The sequence below is a fragment of the Diuraphis noxia genome, unplaced genomic scaffold, assembly GCF_037042655.1.
Source record: "Diuraphis noxia isolate RWA-SAM2 unplaced genomic scaffold, SU_Dnox_SAM2 contig0001, whole genome shotgun sequence".
In the NCBI taxonomy this organism is placed as follows: Eukaryota; Metazoa; Arthropoda; class Insecta; order Hemiptera; family Aphididae; genus Diuraphis; species Diuraphis noxia.
In genome coordinates, this window is record NW_028301711.1 from 53320645 (window position 1) to 53343602 (window position 22958).

At 27.2% G+C, this 22958-nt stretch overlaps 1 protein-coding gene across 1 annotated transcript; it reads right to left on the minus strand.

The window, feature by feature from the left end:
• Positions 1-1402: 1402 nt before the first annotated feature.
• Positions 1403-22774, minus strand: LOC107162212 (uncharacterized). The gene is made up of 3 exons (XM_015509010.2): positions 22327-22774; positions 18650-18877; positions 1403-3466 (listed from the first exon to the last, which is right to left on the minus strand). Exons 1-3 carry the CDS (start codon positions 22424-22426, stop codon positions 3345-3347), a joined length of 450 nt encoding a protein of 149 aa, XP_015364496.1. The 5' UTR covers positions 22427-22774; the 3' UTR covers positions 1403-3344.
• Between the last annotated feature and the right edge of the window lie 184 nt (positions 22775-22958).

The window sequence follows — 22958 nt, forward strand, 5'->3', positions numbered from 1 at the left end:
TTTGTACGGCGGTTTATCAATATCATTAAATGCAATTATGTGTCTAGACAACTCTAACATTTCCTTTCGCAAATTTATGAAAAATGCATACGGTATTACACTATTACGTATGTATACATATATGCATACATATTCTAGGCGTTGCCGTATCGCACAATTCTTCAATCAATTAATTATAATTTATCAATATTATTACTATTTTGTTACCTAGATTCTTTTATTTCAATTAATAAGAGTTAACAAATAATATGTTACGCATATATTATGTAATTTGTTGAAATACATTTTTGAAATTGTTTACACTGACTTTCTGAACATTGGAACATAGGTATTCTAATCTGATTATGGTCATTTTTTTTTATAATTATATAAGATTTCATATTTTTCCGTGTTTACCAAGGACTACAGACTAATTCACAATTAATAACTCTGAACTAATTAGTGTTGTTTATTATTTTGTGCAGGGTTTTGACGAAGTGCATTAATCTATTTAATTTTATGTTGTTTCGTAAAGACTTAAGTATACAATCTCTTAAGTCTTTAAAAAAATATTTCATGATGAATAGTTATAACTAACCAAGAGGACAAATTATTGGTAACTACGTATACTAAAATTATAATTATATAAGCTTAAAAATATGTTCGAGAATAAACGGTTCTTTAACTTAATTTCCATGTTACAAGTTTAGAACACTAAATTGCATTTTTATTATTTGTTACTCCTATAGTCCAACGTATAATTTATTGAAATAACTTTATTGATAATCATGGATACCTATAACTATTTTACCTAACCACAACTATTTAATATAATTTAGTAAGTGAAAATGTTTGCTTTCATTTCAAAAAAAATTATTGAAGCGAATTTCTAATATAGTAGGCACTTATAAATTATGTGTATTGTTTGTATCACTAATGATTCAACTACCTTTCTGATTTTAATGTATTATTGCGTATGTAGTCATGATGATACTTTAAAACGTCTCCAAATAGAAAAGGTGCTACAAATATTGAAATAAATAATAGCATTATTTTTACATTACTTATAAAGTAACTATATAGGTAGTCTGTAGTATCGAAGTTAATAGATACAATAGTATTAATACATAACATCTGTATATAAAAGTGAATTATTGTAATCATCGTATGAGTAACAAAATTAGGTAATACATAATATTAGTACTGGCCCCCAAGACCTAGGTCATATGGCATATTTATCCATAGATATTATTAGGTATACTGATTTAAAGTGAAATACCTTGTAAAAATAATTGTAAACAATAACCAAATATATTATTATTTATCTGATAATTGATAAATTATAACTATAACTATTAAAGAAACATTAGAGATATTAAACATTTAACAATATTGAAATATTAAATAAATTTAGGCAAATAAATAATATTTACAAATTTATATTTATTTTGTTTTAAGTTATCAATTAATATAATATTTAATAACTTGTGACAATTTATGATAATATTGAAAAAAAATCTCGTTTGTTGGTTATGTAAACGCCATTAGGTAATACATATGTATTATGTACAACTGTGAACTGGGTAATATATTAATAAAATTAATTTAATTTATACATAATACAAAATTCACTGTTTATTATTTTCAACTCAGAAATACAATTTTAAAAATAAAAACACTGAATAAATGACAAAATAATAATTTAAAAATAACGTAAACAATTTTTTTTTTATAGATAAGATCAGTTGCTAAAGTACAGTTTTCAAAATATAATATTAATAGATACAACAATATATATACAGACATCTCATTATAGCTTTATTGCGGGAATTAAAGGTATTTTTTAATTTGATATCAAATAAAGCTTATGATCAAACAATTGCTAATTTATATATCAGACATATAATATAGGTATATTAAATAAAACATATTACCTATGTAATTTGTCATACTATTCAGTATTCAATATCTGCAATAATAATTAATATGTGCTAAAAAATATGTACTTTAATATAGTAGTACTGTTGTTAATTAAATTATATAAGTATCTAATAAACCATGCATAATGAGAATAAAGTATTCGACTAAAATATTATGTTTTTGTAGTATAAATCATTGTATCCAATGGACATTTTGAAATTATCTAGACATTATAAAAATATAACTAAATATTTAATTTGGAAAATTGTAAATTAATATGAGGTACCTACTAGATATACAATTATTCCCTGAATAAAACATAAAAATTAACAAATTATAAAATAAAATTTTACTTTCAATCAAAATACAATAATAACTAGGTATTATTGTTTTTTTAATATTCAATTAATCATTTTTTTTCATTTAAGATAGATCGTCAATTTTTATAACTGATAATTTAAAATTCTAGTTTTCTAATGTCTCGTATTTTTATAATACTTATAAGTTATAATGTAAAATAGTTTATAACACTTTTATGATATCCTACACATAATCTAACCTGCGTTAAATAGTAAATAGGTACTACCAAAATATTAAAATATGTGTTATGTAAAACCATTTAAGTGGTCATATACCAATATAATATATATTATAATAAAAAATATTAATATGATTTTTTTTACAAGGGCGTCCGCAGAAGTTTATTGAGGCTAAAAATATTTTAGAATATTAAATTTATCTAAAACACTTAGACCCTGATGTATATAAATAATCGTGTTTTATAAAAAGTATACCATACAAATTTCAAATTTTTATCATAATCAACATTTTCAGATAAACAGCACATAAAAAAATTATAAAAAAACGGCGTTTACTAATACACAAACACAATTGTATTAAGTGTTTAGATATCCCCAGATTACAATGATCTATAAATAATGTTATTGGATAAAAGAAAGTTTGAATTTTTTGATGGAAAAATGTCCCGTATGACCTACATAGTACATCTGAATACCACTTTACATAACAATGACATTTTAAAATTTAAACATTATAATTATCGGTAAAAACATCCATTCAAATGCAGTTAAAATAAAAATATAATGAAGTACCAAGGTAGTTATACAAAAAAAACTAATTTAAACATATTTATAAATATTGTAAGTTATGAATTATGATAATTCTAAATATCAATTATAAACTATAAAAGATCTATAAAACTGTACAATTTTTAATTTTTAAAATGTAAAATATGTAGGTATAAGGGCTATTATATTAATATAATAGGACTATTGGTTCTTATAACATCAATATAGGTTGTTATTATTTTATACCAGTTTTCAAACATTTAAAAATTGTAATCGCAAAAGATTGGTTTGATGTTTATTGATTTAAGTTCAACGACATATATAGCTGTAATAATGTATAGCTGCAATAATATATGTTTACTTCTTATGTGCGAGGAACTGATTACAACAACAAGCAGTAATCAGACGATGTTCTCGGCAAGTATTTGAGTGAAGAAAACTACAATCCGCGAATTGACATTCATTTGGTAAATCTGTGTCTGTAAAATAAATAAAATATTTGAATCATTTTTAATCAAACAGGTCTACAATTTTAGCTATTAAATATTAAGAAATACAATCTATTTTCGAGTAAGTATACAAAATAAAATAATTGCATCTTGCCAAAGTAATTAAATACTACAATTATTATTTTGGACATAACATTTTATTACAAATATTTAATTTGTTGATTAACAGATTTTTTCAAATAAAACTCGATTTAATTTCGATTATGTTTTTTGTAGTTAACTTGATCTTTCTCCAATAATTTCATTTTGGAAAAAAACAAATGACAATTTTGGGGAAAGTTAAAAACATACCAGTCTTCATAATAAAATAATGAAATGATAAGCATTTCACTAATAGTTTAAAATGAATCTTAATATTGTTTTGACCTTATTAAAAAAATGTTATAGACATTAAAAAATAATGAAAAATGTATAAGTAGATATATGTCATATGATATGTATTAAGTAGAAATGTTAAAAATGAAAAATTGCTAAGTTAATTAATAGCAAATTTCATTTTGGTAGCTAGCTCTTAAAGACTAAAGTCACCTTGATTGTCTACATAGTTTGACATTGGCACGTGTCATAAGTCCAATGACGTCATTTATGAACTGACCTGGACAATATTCCAAAATTTACTTCTGTATCTAACGAATACTCTCAGGTCAGTATTAACAAGATATTTGTAATTGTTGAACATCTATCTTATCTAAAGTTTTTGTAGTACATTTAACTAGATAAAGTGATTATTTTTTAAGCTCAGCCTCAAAAATTACATTGTTTAGATTTCTTGACGTATTATATTGTGTAGATACCTAACTATTTGAAATTTAAATTTAATGTTATAACATAATTAATTATATAAATACCTTTCAATCTTGTTTCTATGTTTGAAATATTTATTGATTATTAGTATAATATATAATAATATGCAATGTATATTTTAATTATAATATTAAAAATGTATCTATTACAGGATAAAACAAATTTAAGGATATGCTTAATATACTGACACGTGAATCTCTTATAATCCGTATGCTTTACATATAGTTTTAGTGTTAGCTTTAAAATATTTTTTTTTTGTATCAATAAAACTTAATTCATTGTGGTAAAAAAAAAATATTAATTTTTTTTAGGAATGAACGTTCTTAGAATGTACCTAACTGTTTTACACGTTTTACTTTCACGAGTACGAGATAAATATGTTTTCGTCACAGCCATTCCAATGTATAAATTTTAATTTTTAAGTAGCTCTTATATGTATAAACTATAATAATATTATTAAACCGTAAAAAAAATTTATAACGCATAACAACGAGCTTAAATCATTGATTATCTGACACAGTTGTATTCACAGTTGTGATTGATGATAAATAGTATAAAATAAAATTACTATTAACAGCGTGTACCTATAGACTACATTATTATAGACATGTAATATAGATTTCATTGCTACAGTTGCGCACAGAGGTATTTTGAGAGCAGATGTAGTTAAAACTTAAAAATTTTAACCAGCCACCAATTTTTTTTATTAATAAAAAAAATATTTTTACTGCACTCCACGATTGAACTCAATTTACTCAACTATATTATGTATATATAACTCAATTATTAATCACAGTAGTTCATGGAAATTAATTATTCTAGACTATATATAGTTTATTATATTATTAATTTATAAATTTTACAAATTTTCCTGTAACACCAGAAATTTATACCCTACCCCCTCAATAGCACATCATGCAGTTGCAATACTTTCTAACCTGTATGGGTGACACTGCTGCAGTGTAAAATGTGATACAAGTTATGGCGGTATAATATATTATACCCATGCCATATATTATAATATGCGTAAAATTATAGTAAATATTATTAAAATCTAATTCTATATAGGAAAGATCACCTGTTATCGAAATACGTTACAAATAATCGATTGGACTTTTGGTCAAAATTGACAGTAAAATATTATAACATTAGTATAGAGCGACGATCGTCATGGATCAGTCGTCTCGACGGATGATTTTCGACAGAATAGTGTCGACATAGGGTGATTATTGAGTTTTAACGGTAAACCCTCGTTTAATATCAAAAGTATGTGTAATATAACTCATAACTAAATATTATTTTTGAAAATATTTTAATTTTTTGTACGACAGTAATATATTATAACTAATTTAGAACTCAGTCAAATCGATTTGTACATTTCAAAAATCTCAGAAAAATTCGTAAATTTTGGAATAGGAAATAAAAAAATATTATGTTGTCATTGCAATAAATAAAACAAAAATTCAAAAACGTCAATCCTTTTTGATATTATGAATGTTTAATTGTCAAAAGAATTATACCCGGTATGTAGGTACGTCGGTCGTATTATAGGCATGATTCGTGTGACCGCGCTAGTTTGTCGTGGCAGATTACTACTGCAGTAATATCAGTCATGTCTCATGTCTGAGAGTTTTTTGTCTGTTTTGAGTGTGCACTTAAGCGATACAAACATCACGTACAAGTGTTTGCACATCGAGACACGCGTATATACTTAGGTATAATATATATAATATAATCTCGCACTTAGTAAATAGCATGGAGACAACTCCGATTACGTCGTCGGGAGATATAGATTTACGCGTCGTATGTGCCCACAATCTGTTGGGTATTATATATACATATATATAAATTTATAACGTATAATTTCCTACACGTATGTTACGCAAAATATAAATGACCTACCGGACTGGTAACTGCGTTGTACACGTCATGACGTTACATGCTTAACTTAATTTTCCGAATTCCGTTGAGCTGTGCTCGAGGGGCATTGTATTATTATTATAAATTGTTATGATATAATATTACACAAGTACACAATGCGTTATAAACACTTTACTTCCCGCGAACTTGATTTTATTTCCAAACTACAATGTATGCGATGTATATGATATGATAAAAAATGTGCGTTATTATTTTGTTGAAAAGTAATACTCAAGACGATACTCGGTTAGTTGGTGGATTTTTATTTATTTTTAAATTTTATTCAACAAGTGCCGAGGGAAAGCCGAGAAAAATATTTGTTTACCATGTAGATGCCTACTTATCGTTTATACCGTTTACCAACCATCATAATATTCACCTTCAATTTCCTATCGTCGAGGATGAATTTAAAAAAGCCATTACTCTAAATGAATCTGGTTTTCAAAAAAGTACGTTTTTAAGAACCCTGAAAGTGGGTTCACCGAATGTTAGTACTGATATTTTTATTACAGTCCTATTGTGTCCATAATTTTACACACCTAATAAAGGTGTCATGACAGGATGCCCTCGGGTTTCAAGAGATACTGATAATTTTAATCAATAGTTCGTTTTGACGTTTTATACCATGTTTTAACTATAACGTGGCTATAAGTAAAAAATATATCAATGGAAAAATATTGAAATTTAAAATGTTTAAAAACAAAACAATAATTAATATAATAAAGAATTATGCAAAGTTAAATACAATGGAAAAGTATAGAAAATATAAATTTTTGTGAGTGCAATTAAATTTATCAGTAGCTAAGCCAAGAATTCTGGGAGCAGTGGGAGCTGTACCTATCCTTGCCTCGAAATGTTAAGAAAATTAAAAACAACTTCCATGATCTACGAAAGTTACTGTAAATACAAATTTGTACAACCGTACAGGAACGGAAACCTAAAATAAAACCTCAGTATCAGTATGCTAAACTTATTATCAACCCAATTTAAAGCAACCCGGCGAAAAAACATTATCAGCCCTTCCCCCCCTCTAACAAGAAAACCTGCAGGCTACGCCACTGTCTCTCATATTTTATACATTTCAATTTATATTTCATTAAAATTCAATTAGTAAAGGCTAAAAGTATGATAAATCACCATAATATTATAGTCATCTCTCATTAAATATTCCCATTTTAAGTATGTAGTTTGGCTGTGGCTGTGGTGTTAGGAGGAGGCGCATTAGAACCTATATAGGATTACAAAGCAAAACAACAACAGGTTTCAAATGCGTGGTAACGTTTTGAAATTCGTGGAAGACATCCAACTCGAGGGGCCGTATTAACATTTTTAGATCATTCGAGATATTTCCATATCTATAGTAAATAAATCTATGCATTATTATAATGTATGGTCAGACGATTGTAGCACCTGATTTTGAATAGGCAGACGACCCATTCAGAAGCATTTCACCGAAATTCAGCTTCGGTAGTGCCGGTACGTATAGAAAACTGCACATTCGTTTTATGATAATATATGATGAGAGCGATTATACTCTTCGCCCTTCGGGTGCATAAATTATGATGGATTTGATAAATCGCATACACGCATGTTAATGTAATATTATTATACAACATGTCGACGTATATAAATAATATTATATAATAGAATATGCATAGGTAGGTACTCAACAAGTGCGTAAAGCCGTTTGTCCGGAAGTCACTGCATTTATCGCCGCCGAGAATGCTGACGACAATATTATTATTATTTTTATTATTGTTATCGTGTTCGATCGTTGACCGTGAGAACCGTTACATTACTACACATGCAATTATTAATATAGCAGTTACACGGCGGTAGGTATAATGCTATATTATTATTGCAAGCTGTGCGCGATATATACCTTTTATTCGTATTCGAGACGCAATGGAATCGCGATAAATATGCATAGGCGTGAGCAGATTTGTTTCGCAAGGTATGCCGGTGTTTTTAGACACGACTAACTAACTAAATACAAGAAAATAACTTCCCAAAACCTATCAATATAAAATAACTTGTCAAATATTGCAAAAAATATTAGTGAAAATATGAAAATGTAACAAGGAAATCTAATTAATCTAATTTCCATAAAACAAAAATAAAAATATTCGAGTTCTAATCATGAACTAAGATACTATGCGTCTATGATCTATCTTGATAGCTTATAATAATTCTGATCGTAGAACGTACAGCTAAAAACTTTGCAGATTACGATAAATCTACGGAGAATGTCATGGCATACCCAGCATCCCCCTGCGCACGCCTATGCAGATATTTCTTCTGCCGTACCGGTATCGTGTACCATCATTCAATCGTGTTCTGATCGGTTATAGTAATCATAATAATAATAATATGTGGTATCTTTCACTACATCCACGTCCCATCTTTTTATAGGACAAGACACAGACAACGAAGCCGTGAACAAGACTCAAAGAGCCAAAATCAATAGTGTTTATTTTATCCGATCATAATTTTCATTATTTTGTACACCGACGAAAATAATTGAAATTAAAACACCTGTGCTTTCATTTTATATTTCAGGGTAAAAATGTAATTGTTGTTGGGGCATGACTCGCACTGGCCACACTCATAATGATATTATATCACACACAATCCGTATAATATACAATAATCATCTATAGCTAAGACTTGGTTTGGAATCTTTGGCTGAACACCGATGTGCAATCTCAAATCCAAACTTTTATTCAAAATTCTTACTCGTGTTTTCTATACATAATTAATGCTGTTTAAAAAATAACACATTTCGGCTATGAATGCGAATGATGACATTTTCGGTTTCTTTTTCAAATGGTCATATAACAAACTGGAGAGAATAATATCTTCGTGGCCAGTGACGTACGCAGAAAAAAGTTTTGGGGGGATGTGTTTTGAATATCAATCATAGCTAAACATAACGAAAACTAAATTTTACAATTAATGCTACTAAATTTACTAATGCACGAAATAATGACTCATTTTTCTCGAGTAAAATATTTAATAGATAACTTACTCTGTCCTTTAACCGTATAATTTATGTCTGTTAGTAATTTTCCTAATTTAGATTTTTCTTGCAATATCAATGACATTAAGTATTCAAGTCTAATAATTATAATGTACCTACCTACAAATTGAATTTGTAACGTTTATATGATACACACAGTTTAAATGTGCATAATATTTTTATGTTAGCTTTATGTACCTAACTATATTTATATAATCTGTATGTATAACTATTACAATATTTTATGGCTTAATATGATGCTATAGTTATTGTAAAATGTATAAATGGAATTTTTGTTCCCTAAAATAAACAACTCAATAAATGTATATTCACTCGTACTTATACAGGGCGATTCTTATATCAAAGAACACTCATTATTTAAAAAAGTATTGACTTTTTTCAAAATATTTTTTTACAAGGTTTCAAGTTGTTAAAAAATCAACGTTTTTATTAAAAAATTATATTTTTAAATATTTTTTATCCTTATCATTTTTTAAGTTTTTACTTTTTTGAATGACAATAAAGAGTTTTAATTTCATATTCTAAAGCCGATTATTTTTCTAAGTATTTTGATACATAAAAATCGAATTTAGGGCTAGTAGTTTATGAATTATAAGTATTTAAAGTATAGATTGGCAGAGTGGAGTTGTACGGGGTTATCCCGCAAAATTATTGTCCACTACTCCGCTTGGCTTAACTTTAAATACTTATAACTCATAAACTACTCGTCCTACATTCGATTTTTATGAATCAAAATACTTAAAAAAATATTCGGCTTTGGAATATGAAATTAAAATTCTATGTTGTCATTCAAAAAAGTAAAAACTTAAAAAATGATAAGGATAAAAAATATTTAAAAATATAATTTTTTAATAAAAACGTTGGTTTTTTAAGAACTTGAAACCGTGTAAAACATATTTTGAAAAAAGTCAATACTTTTTTAAATAATGAGTGTTCTTTGATAAAATCACCCTGTATTGTCATTAAAAGCTCCGATTGCTGTTCATGAATAAATAAATAATTATAATATTTTGTTCATCTTTCGCGTTGTCCGGGCGAAATAATATAAATAATTCGTCACAGAAGAATGCAAAAGCTACTGTCGCGCCCTATACGCGTAATCCCGTCGCGGATCGGGTGGCGCCAGTGAGCCGATTTGCCGCGGCGAGGGGGAGGGATTTTTCGCGGAATCACCCGCCCGCGAAAGTGGCCGCAAACCCGGACGACAGCCGCGGTCGAAAATTTCGGCCGTCCGACGAAAAGCAATAACAATTTACACAAGCGTTGTCGTATTATTATTGTTATTAATCAACGTACACGTTTGGGCGACGCCGATCGCGCGGAACGAGTCGCCGAAGAACCAAACTGGTTTTTCGGGTAACCGTATGGTAAAAACCGTCGTCCGTCTCCTCCACGAGAACGCCGTCGATCCGGGGACACGTGCGTCGTCGCGATCCTCCTCTGCCCGTCGCCGCCGCCACGCCTGATGATCGCTAGACGGGCGATAATGTGCGGCGGTAAATCCGAACCCTACGCGACGGCATTTGTCTTGACGCGTGTCGGGATGACGCGACGACGGCACATGATGGGACAGACAGAAGCGTCAAGGGGCGGCCGTGGCGGTGCGCGTAACCTTGACCCGGCTCGCACCCAAATCTCCCGTTGGCCGCCGTCGCCGCCGTCACCACCACCACCGATCACCGACGCCAACGGGGGACAGGCGAGACACTACAGGCGCGCGCGTATTTTAATATATATATATCATCATCATTACACCAAATGGTATAAGTGCTATAATATTATAATATTTTTTTTTTTTTGTTACCACCACTGAAAAGGTGTCGTCGTAGTCGTCATTGTTGTACTTGTTGTTGTTATTGGTGTTGTTGTTGTTGTTGTGCTCGTAGTCGTTTCGGTCGTCCGTACGGCGCACTGCATTTACACTTCAGTCATTCTTATTTAATGGTAATATTAAAATATTAAGAGGTAGATTCTACACTCACAATCCAATTTATTGTTTTAGAGGTTCAGATGAGCAATCATCAACTAGAGGACAATTTTTTATTTTTAGATTGTGTCTTGATGGACCAATTTTGTTTTATACTTAAGCTATATTATATTACACATACCTTTATAATTATATGTTTATGTATAACATTTTTTTTTTAAATGAAACAATATTTTGTGAAGCTGTTCTGTAGGCACTTATAGCGGTTCATATTATAGTCGTTACTCGTTGGCATCGTTTCAGCGAAATGCCAAAATTTTATATTTGATACTATGCATTTCATATTTTGTATGAAAATATTATATCATCAATTCAATAGTTTATAACAATACTATTCATAACAATAGCTTGTTACGTATGTTTCGTATGATCGTGCCTTCGTGCAGCAGTGGCAGCATTAACTTTTTTCTTATGAAAAAACTTCCTTAAATAAGTATCCAAACCACCAATTTTTCACACATCTTAAACGGATGTATACTTGTATGTGACTATGTAAGCATCATAAATTATACAAATTGGTCTGGGCGTCTAGGTCCTGGTCATTGGGATACTTACCTCCACTTATGCATGAGGCGCCCACCTAATAAAATAGTTACTCATGCCACCAATGATTCTACATAAAAAAAAATATATATACCTATACTATGTGGTATTGCGGTGTACCGAGTGATATAAAATGTTTACATTTTATGAGTGAAACAGAAATTTACTTTGTTAAATTCAAAGATCGGAATATAATTTTAGCTTTGATATCTGCAGTGGTAATTTAAGTGGAACATTTGAACCCGTTCAATCGATATCCATGTCAAATTTTGTATTTTTACATGATAAATAACAAAAAAAATTCACCTAGTTATACAATGGTTACACAATCCACAATAATATCCTAACCTTATCTATACATAGTATATTACGTGCATACTTTATACCTATATAGATACTTAATAGAGTAATAAGTAATAACCTAATGTCCTATATAACACCTATCGGCTATCAGTATAGTATTTTCAGGGGGCGGCTAACGGGCCGAAGCCTCTATTGTCCTTATTATTTTAGTTTTTACAAAACGTGTTTATAATGTTTCAACTATCGTCAGCTAAAAAGTAGTAAAATTTTAAACAAAAAATAAAATTGTTGTCTTTAGTTTAAATATTTGAAACAGTAGATTAAAAGGTTTCATAATAATATGATCATATACGAATTCAAATAAAATTATACAATATGTATAAAGTATAAACTAAAATTGACTTTAGCCAACCTTTCAATGTATAAAATACCAAACAAATTAATTCTAATTATTTCTCTTGTACTTTTTTTTTTTTGTTTTTGTTTTTTCTCTTATTTCTTTGCTCTGTTCCTTATTATATGTATAATTAATGTATGTTTATAGTGATATGCTAATGGCCTAATAGTCGAAGCAGAAATTGTATAAATTTCAAGACCAATAAAAAAAAAAAAAAAAACTAAAATTGAAGATGTACCTATAACTTTCCAATAGATTCTTATAATATATAAATTTCATGAAAAAAAAAAACAATTTATTCGAGGGGACAAACGAGTATATTATACTACTGATATAGAACGACATAATGCCTGTAGAGTCATTGTTTGATTAATATTTTATTAAGTTTGCATTTTCTTGAGAGTTTTATAATAATTTCATCATGGTATATAAAATGTGCTATAAAAAAATTCTTATATTAATATATAATATAAGTGAATAACTACCTACATACAATTGGCACGCGTTCAGAAGGATAATGATAATAATATGTTATAATACATATTTTAATAACATATAATATTAATTTATTGTCTTATATTGTACACGTGTTACTAGCACAGAATATCTGTTGTTGTTTCTTAAGTCACATGTACTCAAATAAATCGTTTGTCCAAAATCAAGGTTCGAGTTTTAAATACCGTGTTTTTATTTAAAAAAAAAAAACAATTTGCGATAAACATATTGATATCGAGATACTTTGTATAATATATGAATTAAGTGTGCAAGTTTTACCCGCACACGTTGTGTAAAATGTGTAATATCCATGAAATTGTAAGAGTATAATAGGCACGCCATAAAATAATACCTATACTCGTTTTTAACGATATTATTACACGTGCCTACTACCGACTATAATCATATCACTGAGACATTGAGATAATATTATATTAATATAAAATCTTTACATTGTACATGGATAAGATTACAAAATATGTGATGCACAGAAGAATATATAATATTATATAGAGTTATATACATATATTATAACTTAGCGTTAAAATGTAAAGGCAGTTGACGCAATGATTTTCGAAAATCCGTCATCGTTTTATTAATAGCAAGAATAAAGGATTCGGAATAATTAGTTTGTATTCAGCTCTATGTTAAACTTATAATCACAAAAATATCTTTTTTTATTCGTATATATTACAAATGCGGTGGCATACAAAACAATCAATTTGGACCGATGTACCACACACAATAATTATTTCATGAGCCACTGTAAATGTTTAATATCATTTCAGTAATTTAATTCTCTAGGTTAGAAATTTTAAAAAGTTCAAATTAATAGTTTAAATGCATTTTTAATTAAGTAATTAAATACTGCATTTTTCATATTCCAATTTTAAGACCGTAATAGATTTTAATTAATAGCATTTCTAAAAAACTAGAGCAATTTAAAAATGTGTATATATTTCTATATCCTCAATTATTAAAAAACACAAGCCTAATATTATAATCATAAAATTTTAAGTTTTTTGATTTGTGTTACTGTTATAATGTCACTTATAATATGGCTATACACTTATATTGTAATCTAGTCAAATCATAGATAAATAAATTGTTAGGTAAATAAACATAATTTAGCATAAGTTAGAACATATGTAATATACATTTAGTATATAAGGATTAGTATAAGTATTAATATTATCATTCATCATAATATATCACTATACCTATGCAGTATGCATATATTTTTTTAATTTTTTTCATATTTTATACAATGTGTGATTGTGATAACGATTAAAACGTATTTTATCTTCGTACCTATATTATGATAAACAATCTTCACACGTGTTAAGTTAACCAAATATAAGTATAATAATACCAACAGTACAGGATAGTCTAAATTATATTTAAAAAAAATATATTATTCATCATATCTTAACATTTTCCTAATCTTTGTCATTTTTTACGCTTATAGTTAAAATATTTATTTTTTAATTCTATAAGTTAAGACCACTTTATTTATATTTATTGACAATAATTAGAACGACACGAAAGTTTTGTAATAAATCATTTAAATGAATTCTTACTTAAAGTATAAGCACCTTAAAAATATGATTTTAAATTATTGAAGTAAATATTCAAAAATTATGTAACAAGTATAGTATTATACATTATACACGCACAGTACTCTGCAGTGAAAATTACGCAAGGAAATGTATAGATAGTAAATTTATTATTAGAGGCTAGACAGTTTAGATGACCGAAAATAAATATTGATCAAATATAAAAGTATATTAGTGACGGAGAAAAATATGTCATCTCTTTAGAGTACTAATTTAAATTTATATTTATTAGTTTTTAATAAATAAAATAACTTGAATTTTCGTTGCAACATAGCAATTGAAACAATGTATAATAATACGATCTAGAATAAATGGACGTGGCCGTTTGGACGTCAAAAAAAAAATTATAAACATTAGTTAATTACACTAATCATTATAATATGTTTTGCAGTACGTCTAAAATGTAATTAAAATATCTAGAAAGTTATTGAATGTCAAACATAGTTATTCATTATTATTAGGGAACAGATTTATATGCCCTAAAAAACGATGAAATAATATGCTCTTAAAAATATGCAATTATACATTGAAAATGCCATAGATATGCTCGAAAATATGCACTTTAAAATTTTGATATATGCATTTAATTTCAATAATAATAGGTATAGAAATGTCTTCCTAATATATACAGAGTGTCCCGCGAGGATTTACCCATTGCGATATCTTACGAAATAATGGAGATATCAAATTCTGGTTTTATAATAAGATTTATAGGGATATGAACTGCAATTACTTCATTTTAGATTCTGAACGAAGTGATAATGTATTAATTTTACAATGATGTGTGTGTGTTTTTTTTTGTGTCTGGTTACAGCATAACTAGTCGAAATAATGCTTCGATTTCAAACTTTGGGGATGGTTTCTGATGTAAAATTGAAGATCCTTGGCGCATTATAGAGGTCAAAAGTAAACATTTTCCAACAGTTTTAAAAAAAATCGAGAAAAACAAAACAAAAATGATTTTACGCAAAACCAGTTTTCGGCCAAATCGATATTTTTATATGGTTGTAATTCAAAAACTAATCACTGTAAATACTTAAAATTTTCACCAAATATTAATGTTAGTGATATATATACACAGTTTAATTTTCAAAATTTTTCGAGTTTTTTTGAGTTATTTATAGACCACTGAAATTTTCAATTTGTCTGAAAATTTTTTTTTGAAGTGTCGATAAAAATTTTTTGGCCCTATCAAAATACTTGAAAATTTAATGCAAAGTTCCTCATAAGTTATTCTTATAGTGATTAAAAAATTATAAAAATACATAGGCACGATTTTTTTTTATTAGGATTTGAAGTTCAAATATTGAATTAATACGTAAAAATTACGGCAATTTTCAAATTATCTTAGATCTAAATTCATAAAAGTTTTTCTTTTTAATTCTAAGATTTGAGAATTTAATACAAGGCTCATAATATATTTTTATAATAGCAGTTGAATAATAAAATAAATGTATAGCCACAATTTTTTTTTTACATGTATTCAAATTTTAATTTTGACAACATACGTAAAAATCACAAAAATTCGTAAATTATTTTATCCTAGAAATTCATAAAAACTTTTCCTTTTATACCTAAGATTTGAAAATTTTATACAAGGCTCCTAAAATATTTTTACAATAGCAGTTGAAAAATCAAGAAATGTATAATCACATTTTTTTTTATAAGCATTTAAAGTTCAAATTTTGTCTAAATACGTAAAAATTACGAAAATTCGCAAATTATTATAAGCTAGAAATTCATAAAAAATTTTCTTTTTAAATCTAAGCTTTGAAAATTTAATACAAGATTCCTTACAAATTAGTCAATCTTTATCACAAAAAAAATGTCCACCGGAAATTCAAATTAAATTTTTATTAGGATTTGAATTTCAAATATTGACAAAAATTCGTCAAAACCATGAATATTTGCAAATTATTTTGTAGTTCAAAATTCATAATATTGTTTGTATTTATATCTAAGGTTATAAAATTTAACAACAAGTTTTCCATAAGTTTTTCTTCAAATAGCTATAGAGAAAATTTGAAGCGTCATTATAGGAAAAATGTTTTGAGTTTTAAATTTTTATGAAATCGCATAATGATAACGATTTATCCTCAAACCAGGTATTCGTATATCTATGATAATTGATAATATAAGGTATTATGAATTATGATAACTACATTATAACTACAATAATTGATTAACCATGTCTTATGCAAAATGCGTCTTAATTGAAAAATAAAATATTTGTTTCAAAATAGAATATATGACAATATTTAAATATAATATATCCTAGACTGACAAATCATCTCCGTTCAGAATCGTTTTTCGTATACAATGATACTTATCATTGCATTCAAATTTAATCCCATCCATTACAGTAACCTACAGTACAGCAGAGTGACATCCACGACTTACCCGCTTTTTTAAAATTTATTTTAATGTTTTTGTAAAAAATTTAAGAAATAAATTTTTTCATTTAATTATTTCCAAAAAAATTAAAGATGACCATTTTGTAGAGTTTATTTTTCTAAAAATATTGACGTTTCAAAATTTTATTTTCATTAATTTTCTGATTTTTAATATTTTTTCTAGTTTTGAAGAAATAAAATATGATTATAAATTTATAACTATAAGGAACACGGAAAATATTCGGCCGGCCGTATGGGAATGTACGCGGCGTGCCGGGTCACAATATGTTTGATAACATTACGGTGTTAAATAATTCACAATTTTTCTCGAAACTAAAAAAAATATTAAAAATCTGGAAATTAATGAAATTAAAATTTTGAAACGTCAATATTTTCAGAAAAATTAACTCAACCAAATGGCTATCTTTAATTTTTTTTTTTTTTGAAATAATTAAATAAAAAAATATATTTTTTAACTTTTTTACCAAAACATTAAAATAAATTAAAATATGAAATAATTGTAGTTCTTATCCCTGTGAGTCTTATTACAAAACCAGAATTTCGATATCACCATTATTTCGGGAGATATCGCAATGGGTAAATCCTCACGGGACACCCTGTATATTATATTTATTTATTGTTCGTGAATCGTTTGTCAAATTGTAAGTGTATAATATCTATTAAGTAATACATTAAGTAGATATAATCATTTTTTTAACATAAAATGATTTAAAAATATACCTAATATTGTTATATTATACATTAAACAAATTGAGAATACCTAATATAGTGATCTAGCAAGGTGAATCTATAAATCTAAATTTTTAAAATTTTTTTTTATTATACATATATATATTTAGCTACATTATTTTTTTCAGAAACTTATAAAGATAATTTTAACACTCACATAATATTAATAATATGCTATGTCTTATATATATATACATATATATTATAAAACTAAACAAATACCTCAAATAGACGTAAATATAATATATGATACAACATTACAACCATATGTATCCATAATAAAATATAACATATTAAGGGGATTCAATTCCGACCGTTTTTAAGGAGATCAATATAGGCAATATCCTAAATTAATGCGTATACGTACTGCGTTGTAAGTAATCATTATTATTTATTAATGTGCAATAAAATTATTTGAGAGCTCACAAAGTAGTTACACAAAAATTACAAAAAACATGCACATACACGAATATTATTTTAATATTTTTGTTTGTGATTTAAGGTAGGTCTCAACCTTTTACCAATGATTGTAACCTGTATAAATATAATTTTCCTATTTAAATTGTAATGATATTTTTTGAAAAATTATTCTTTTGTCACACGATATCTTTGAAACCGACTTCTTATCCTTTCGCATCCTCCGACACAATTAAATTTACACACCCCCAAAAATCCGATTTTGATAGATTTAACATGTGTAACGTGTTTAACTTTAAAAAAGTTTAAATAAAACTCAAGAAAAATTCGCGTTCGTCTACGCTATTTCAGAATTTTTATCTGATTACTAGGTTAGTCTGTATAATTGGCACGAGATATGTCTATTTTAGTGGAAAACACAATTGAAATTTTATGCCCTAATATTCGGTTACAATAGTACCTAAGGATAGTATGCTTCGTTTACTTACCGTGTGGATCTAAGCAACAACATGCATCGTGCAACAATTTGTCAGAGCAGTAACTGTATACACTGGAATCGCAATACGGACAGCCATTCGGTCGTCGTTTCATGTTTAATCTACCGTTTTCCGGCGGTACATCACTTGGTTCTTCGTTATTCTCTCCTGCCTCCGATACTTCAGGTGCTTCGGCTTCAATCGATTGGACTTCCTCTGCTTTGTTCGCCATTTTTTTGTCTAACGGAAATTAGATATTTTTTAAAGCATGAACACAACCAGTGAGAGGATATGCCTTTGGGGACTTAGCCCCCCCATAACAAATTATTTAATTGTTTCTTATAATATAGATAATAAAAAAATTTGAAATTGAGCTGTTTTTCTTATTTTTTTTTTTTTTTTTTGAAAAATTTAATTATTAATTTGTATTTAAAGTTTGTAATTATGTTATACTGCCTTTGATAAATATGTCAAATATCATTTGGTGTATGTAAATTTATTGTATAACGTTTTATATTTTATTAAAATACAAGATTTGTCGTTTTTAAAATAACTTAAATTCGTGAAATATTCAAATATATATATATATATATATTCTTTATGTTTTATTAATATTTCATATTCAAAATATTATAGCATTTAATACATTCAAAATCTTTTTAGTATAATATTAACCATACAACCTACGAGGATTTTTTAAAACATAATAATTTATACTTTATACCAATGATGAATAATTACGTAGTTCAGTAAACTATGGTTTTTGATGTTGACTTTAATAAAATAGATTTTACAAAATAATATGTATTGTCGTCTAGTAAGTGTTCGTGTAGATAAGTTTAAACATTCAAAAAACTATATTAGTACACAGCCAAAATTTTTATTGCTGTGGCGATGTAGAAATGAAGCTTGAATGTACCTATTCAAAGTATTCAAATACATAATTACATTGATGAAATTCGTTTATAATTAGCTTGAAATTATTGGAAAATTCGTAATTTTCCTGAAATACAACATTTGGTTTCAATGCTCACGTGCGTGTAAGTTAAATCACATATGTATAACTCCTAGTAATATTTTATTCATTTATTTTTATATTATGGTATATTATAATTTATTTATTTGTTGCCGTCAACAATTTTAACATAAAACATAATATTAAAGTCAGATACAAGGTTGAACAGTCTCTCTTTCAAAAACATAATGCTTGTCTAAAGGGGAATATTATCGCATAGGTAATATTATAAATTGATTAATGGATGATCAATTTTAATAGCGTTTATTGATCTATTTCAAATAATTATCCAACCGAATAGCTTGAACCGTTTTAAGTTTTAATAGTTTAGAATGTTTATTATACGGAGTCGTAATTGTTATATCATACTTTTTTGCATTTTTTTCTGATTTAGGTAGGTAACTATTATTGAACAATAGTATTGACATTATTCGACATCTTAGTATAAAGATACCAGCATATACTATATACCAATATAGTATATTGTATTCATGGTACACTTAACAAATATCGATTTTATGTAATTATTCAGTGATTTATTTACTCAGCGTCACGACCTGATTCAATCTATTTAAAAACTGACACAATGAGCTCATAGCTGACTAGTTACAGCTTTCTTTTTATAAAAACGTTTATTAAATTTAAGCATTTTAAAAGATGACCATATTAACTTAAATGCGTGATTATGGTTTTATTGCATAGCTAATATGTTATATTTTATATGTTTTGTAACATTTTATTTATATCAAATCTTATGTTATTTTATCTTTTAAATGATAATTTATTTCAGGTAGGTAACATATAAGACATTAGCAAGTCTCTGAAAAGGCCCATAATTATGGTATTAGGTATTAGGGTGATTTATGAAGCGTAAAACACTCATTATTTCAAAAAGTGTAGAGTAGAGTAGAGTGGTACGGGGTTACCCCGCGACATATTTGTCCACTACTCCGCTCATCTATACTTTAAATATTTATAACTCATAAACTACTTGCCCTAAATTCAATTTTTATGTATCGAAATACTTAGAAAAATATTCTGTTTTGGAATATCAAATTAAAACTACATGTTGTCATTCAAAAAAGTAAAAAACTTAAAAAATTATAGGGATAAAAAAATGTTAAAAATACAATTTTTTAATAAAAACATGGTTTTGTAAACGACTTGAAGCTATGTAAAATTATATTTTCAAAATCATTTACACTTTTGGAAATAATGAGTGTTGAACGCTCCATGAATCACCCTGATAGGGTACCCTCTTATGTGGTGAACATCATTATCTTTGACATACCTAATATCTAAGTAGGTATTCTATCAAAAATGTAAATATAGATAAATTATTAAAATATATTCCAAGGTATTTATTGTGTTTTGTATATTTGTTTCAAAATTATAATATTAATTAATGTATTAAATAAATCTAATTAAATTTCAAACTTAAATGCTTTTTTTTTGTGTACGCTTACAATAATTTGTATCTATTATTACCTTTTTAAATACCTAACTTAAAATAACCCCAGGCTTTAGACCTAGTCCTACAATTTGTAAAAAGTGTAAACATTCCTACTCGCTATGTGAATTATATTTTTAGTTGTTGTGTATAGTTTAGTTTTTAATAGTATATTGAGGTCAAATAGATTTTTTTTAATTGAGATTTTAATAACGGGTATGGAAGTTTGCCAAAATGTTGATACTATAATTTATTCAAAATATGACCCTAAGAAGAAAATATACATTATTCAGTTCAAAAGATTGTGTATACAACTTTCACCATAGATTAAATTTAATAATCATTAATAGTGCCTTGTACGTTTTATAGTTTTAGATATATTTATTAAATCTGCATAAATAAAAACAATTTCAAAAAACTTTTAGATTTTAAATTTTATACTACCATATTAATTAGGTACTTATAAGTTAATTTCTTTTCAACAAATTAATATAAGTTTTAGTATAATATTTTAAAGACTTATTATTATTAATCTTAAAAACTATTTATGTATTAAACAAACATTTATTACTGTTAGATTACAATGTTTTAAACATAAATATAATTATATTATATAAAGTCGTGAAACCCAATTTTCAAATAAGATGATATATTAGATTTTATATTATGCTTATATCTATGTTGAAATTTTTTAAGCATAGGCGTACATTAGGCTAGGTACAATTTTTTTCTTGACGACTTTCGTAATGCTTTGTTTTATCGCCATATATATATATACGCAAATCAAGTATGGTAAAAAAAAAAATCATAATTTACGGATTGTAATTTTTTGTACGTTCACTTATTATTCTCTGACTAGGTACCTAATTTGATAAAATTATAAAAATGTAATTTATAAAAACAATAATCATAGGTAGTATATTGTGTATCTATATAAGACTTATATACTGTAACACGCGATTACATGAATATAACAAGCCATTTGTCTATCGATCTAATAGCATTATTTAAATCTTTATTAGATTACGAATACCTACAAATATAGTGCCTATTATAATGTAATACCACTAATACCTATACCTAGACATGTGTATTTTTAATGATATGTATAATCAGTATAGAACGTATATCAAGTCGGCTATCGATACCTACCTATAATAAAAGCCTATAGTTTTTATAGGTAGGTAATAATTACATTGCAGATCTATTATGACATTTTCTTACTTTGATGTAGAATCGGAGACCTCGTCGATGTAAAACCGATACAAATGTACACGATATTGACCACCAATAACAATTTTATCAATTTTCGATTGTTCGCCATCACAAGTACCTAACCTGCAGCAGTAAACGATTTCAAAAATTAAATTTAGCAACAGTTACTCGTACGAAAATAGAACGACATTTGGTCGAATATTACACGTCTTTAAACAAAAAACGTAAGTAACGAAACAAAAAATCTTAAAAAAATAAATATATATTATATACAACTATAAATTCACTGAATTAAACGGATGTTAACGTAGGTATGTGCGCTTTTATGTTTATTAAATTTTTTAATGTAGCAGTGACTTAAACCGTTGCTTCGAATTTAATACTATGTTTTTAGGTATCTAGTACGGTCACTTTAACTGACACTGTTAATCAACACACTACCGCCACTGCGATAATGGAAGTCACCGGTTTTCTTTCAGAGATCCTGCTTTTTCCCACTATCATAATATTATGCGGCCGATTTAATTAAGACGAAACACTTTCATTCCGCCTACATCGGTGGCAATGTTTCCGGAACTGATAAACGAGTGGGGTTTATGCAGTGTTCCGGTTCAGCTGAGTTCAGTACACCATGTAACAGG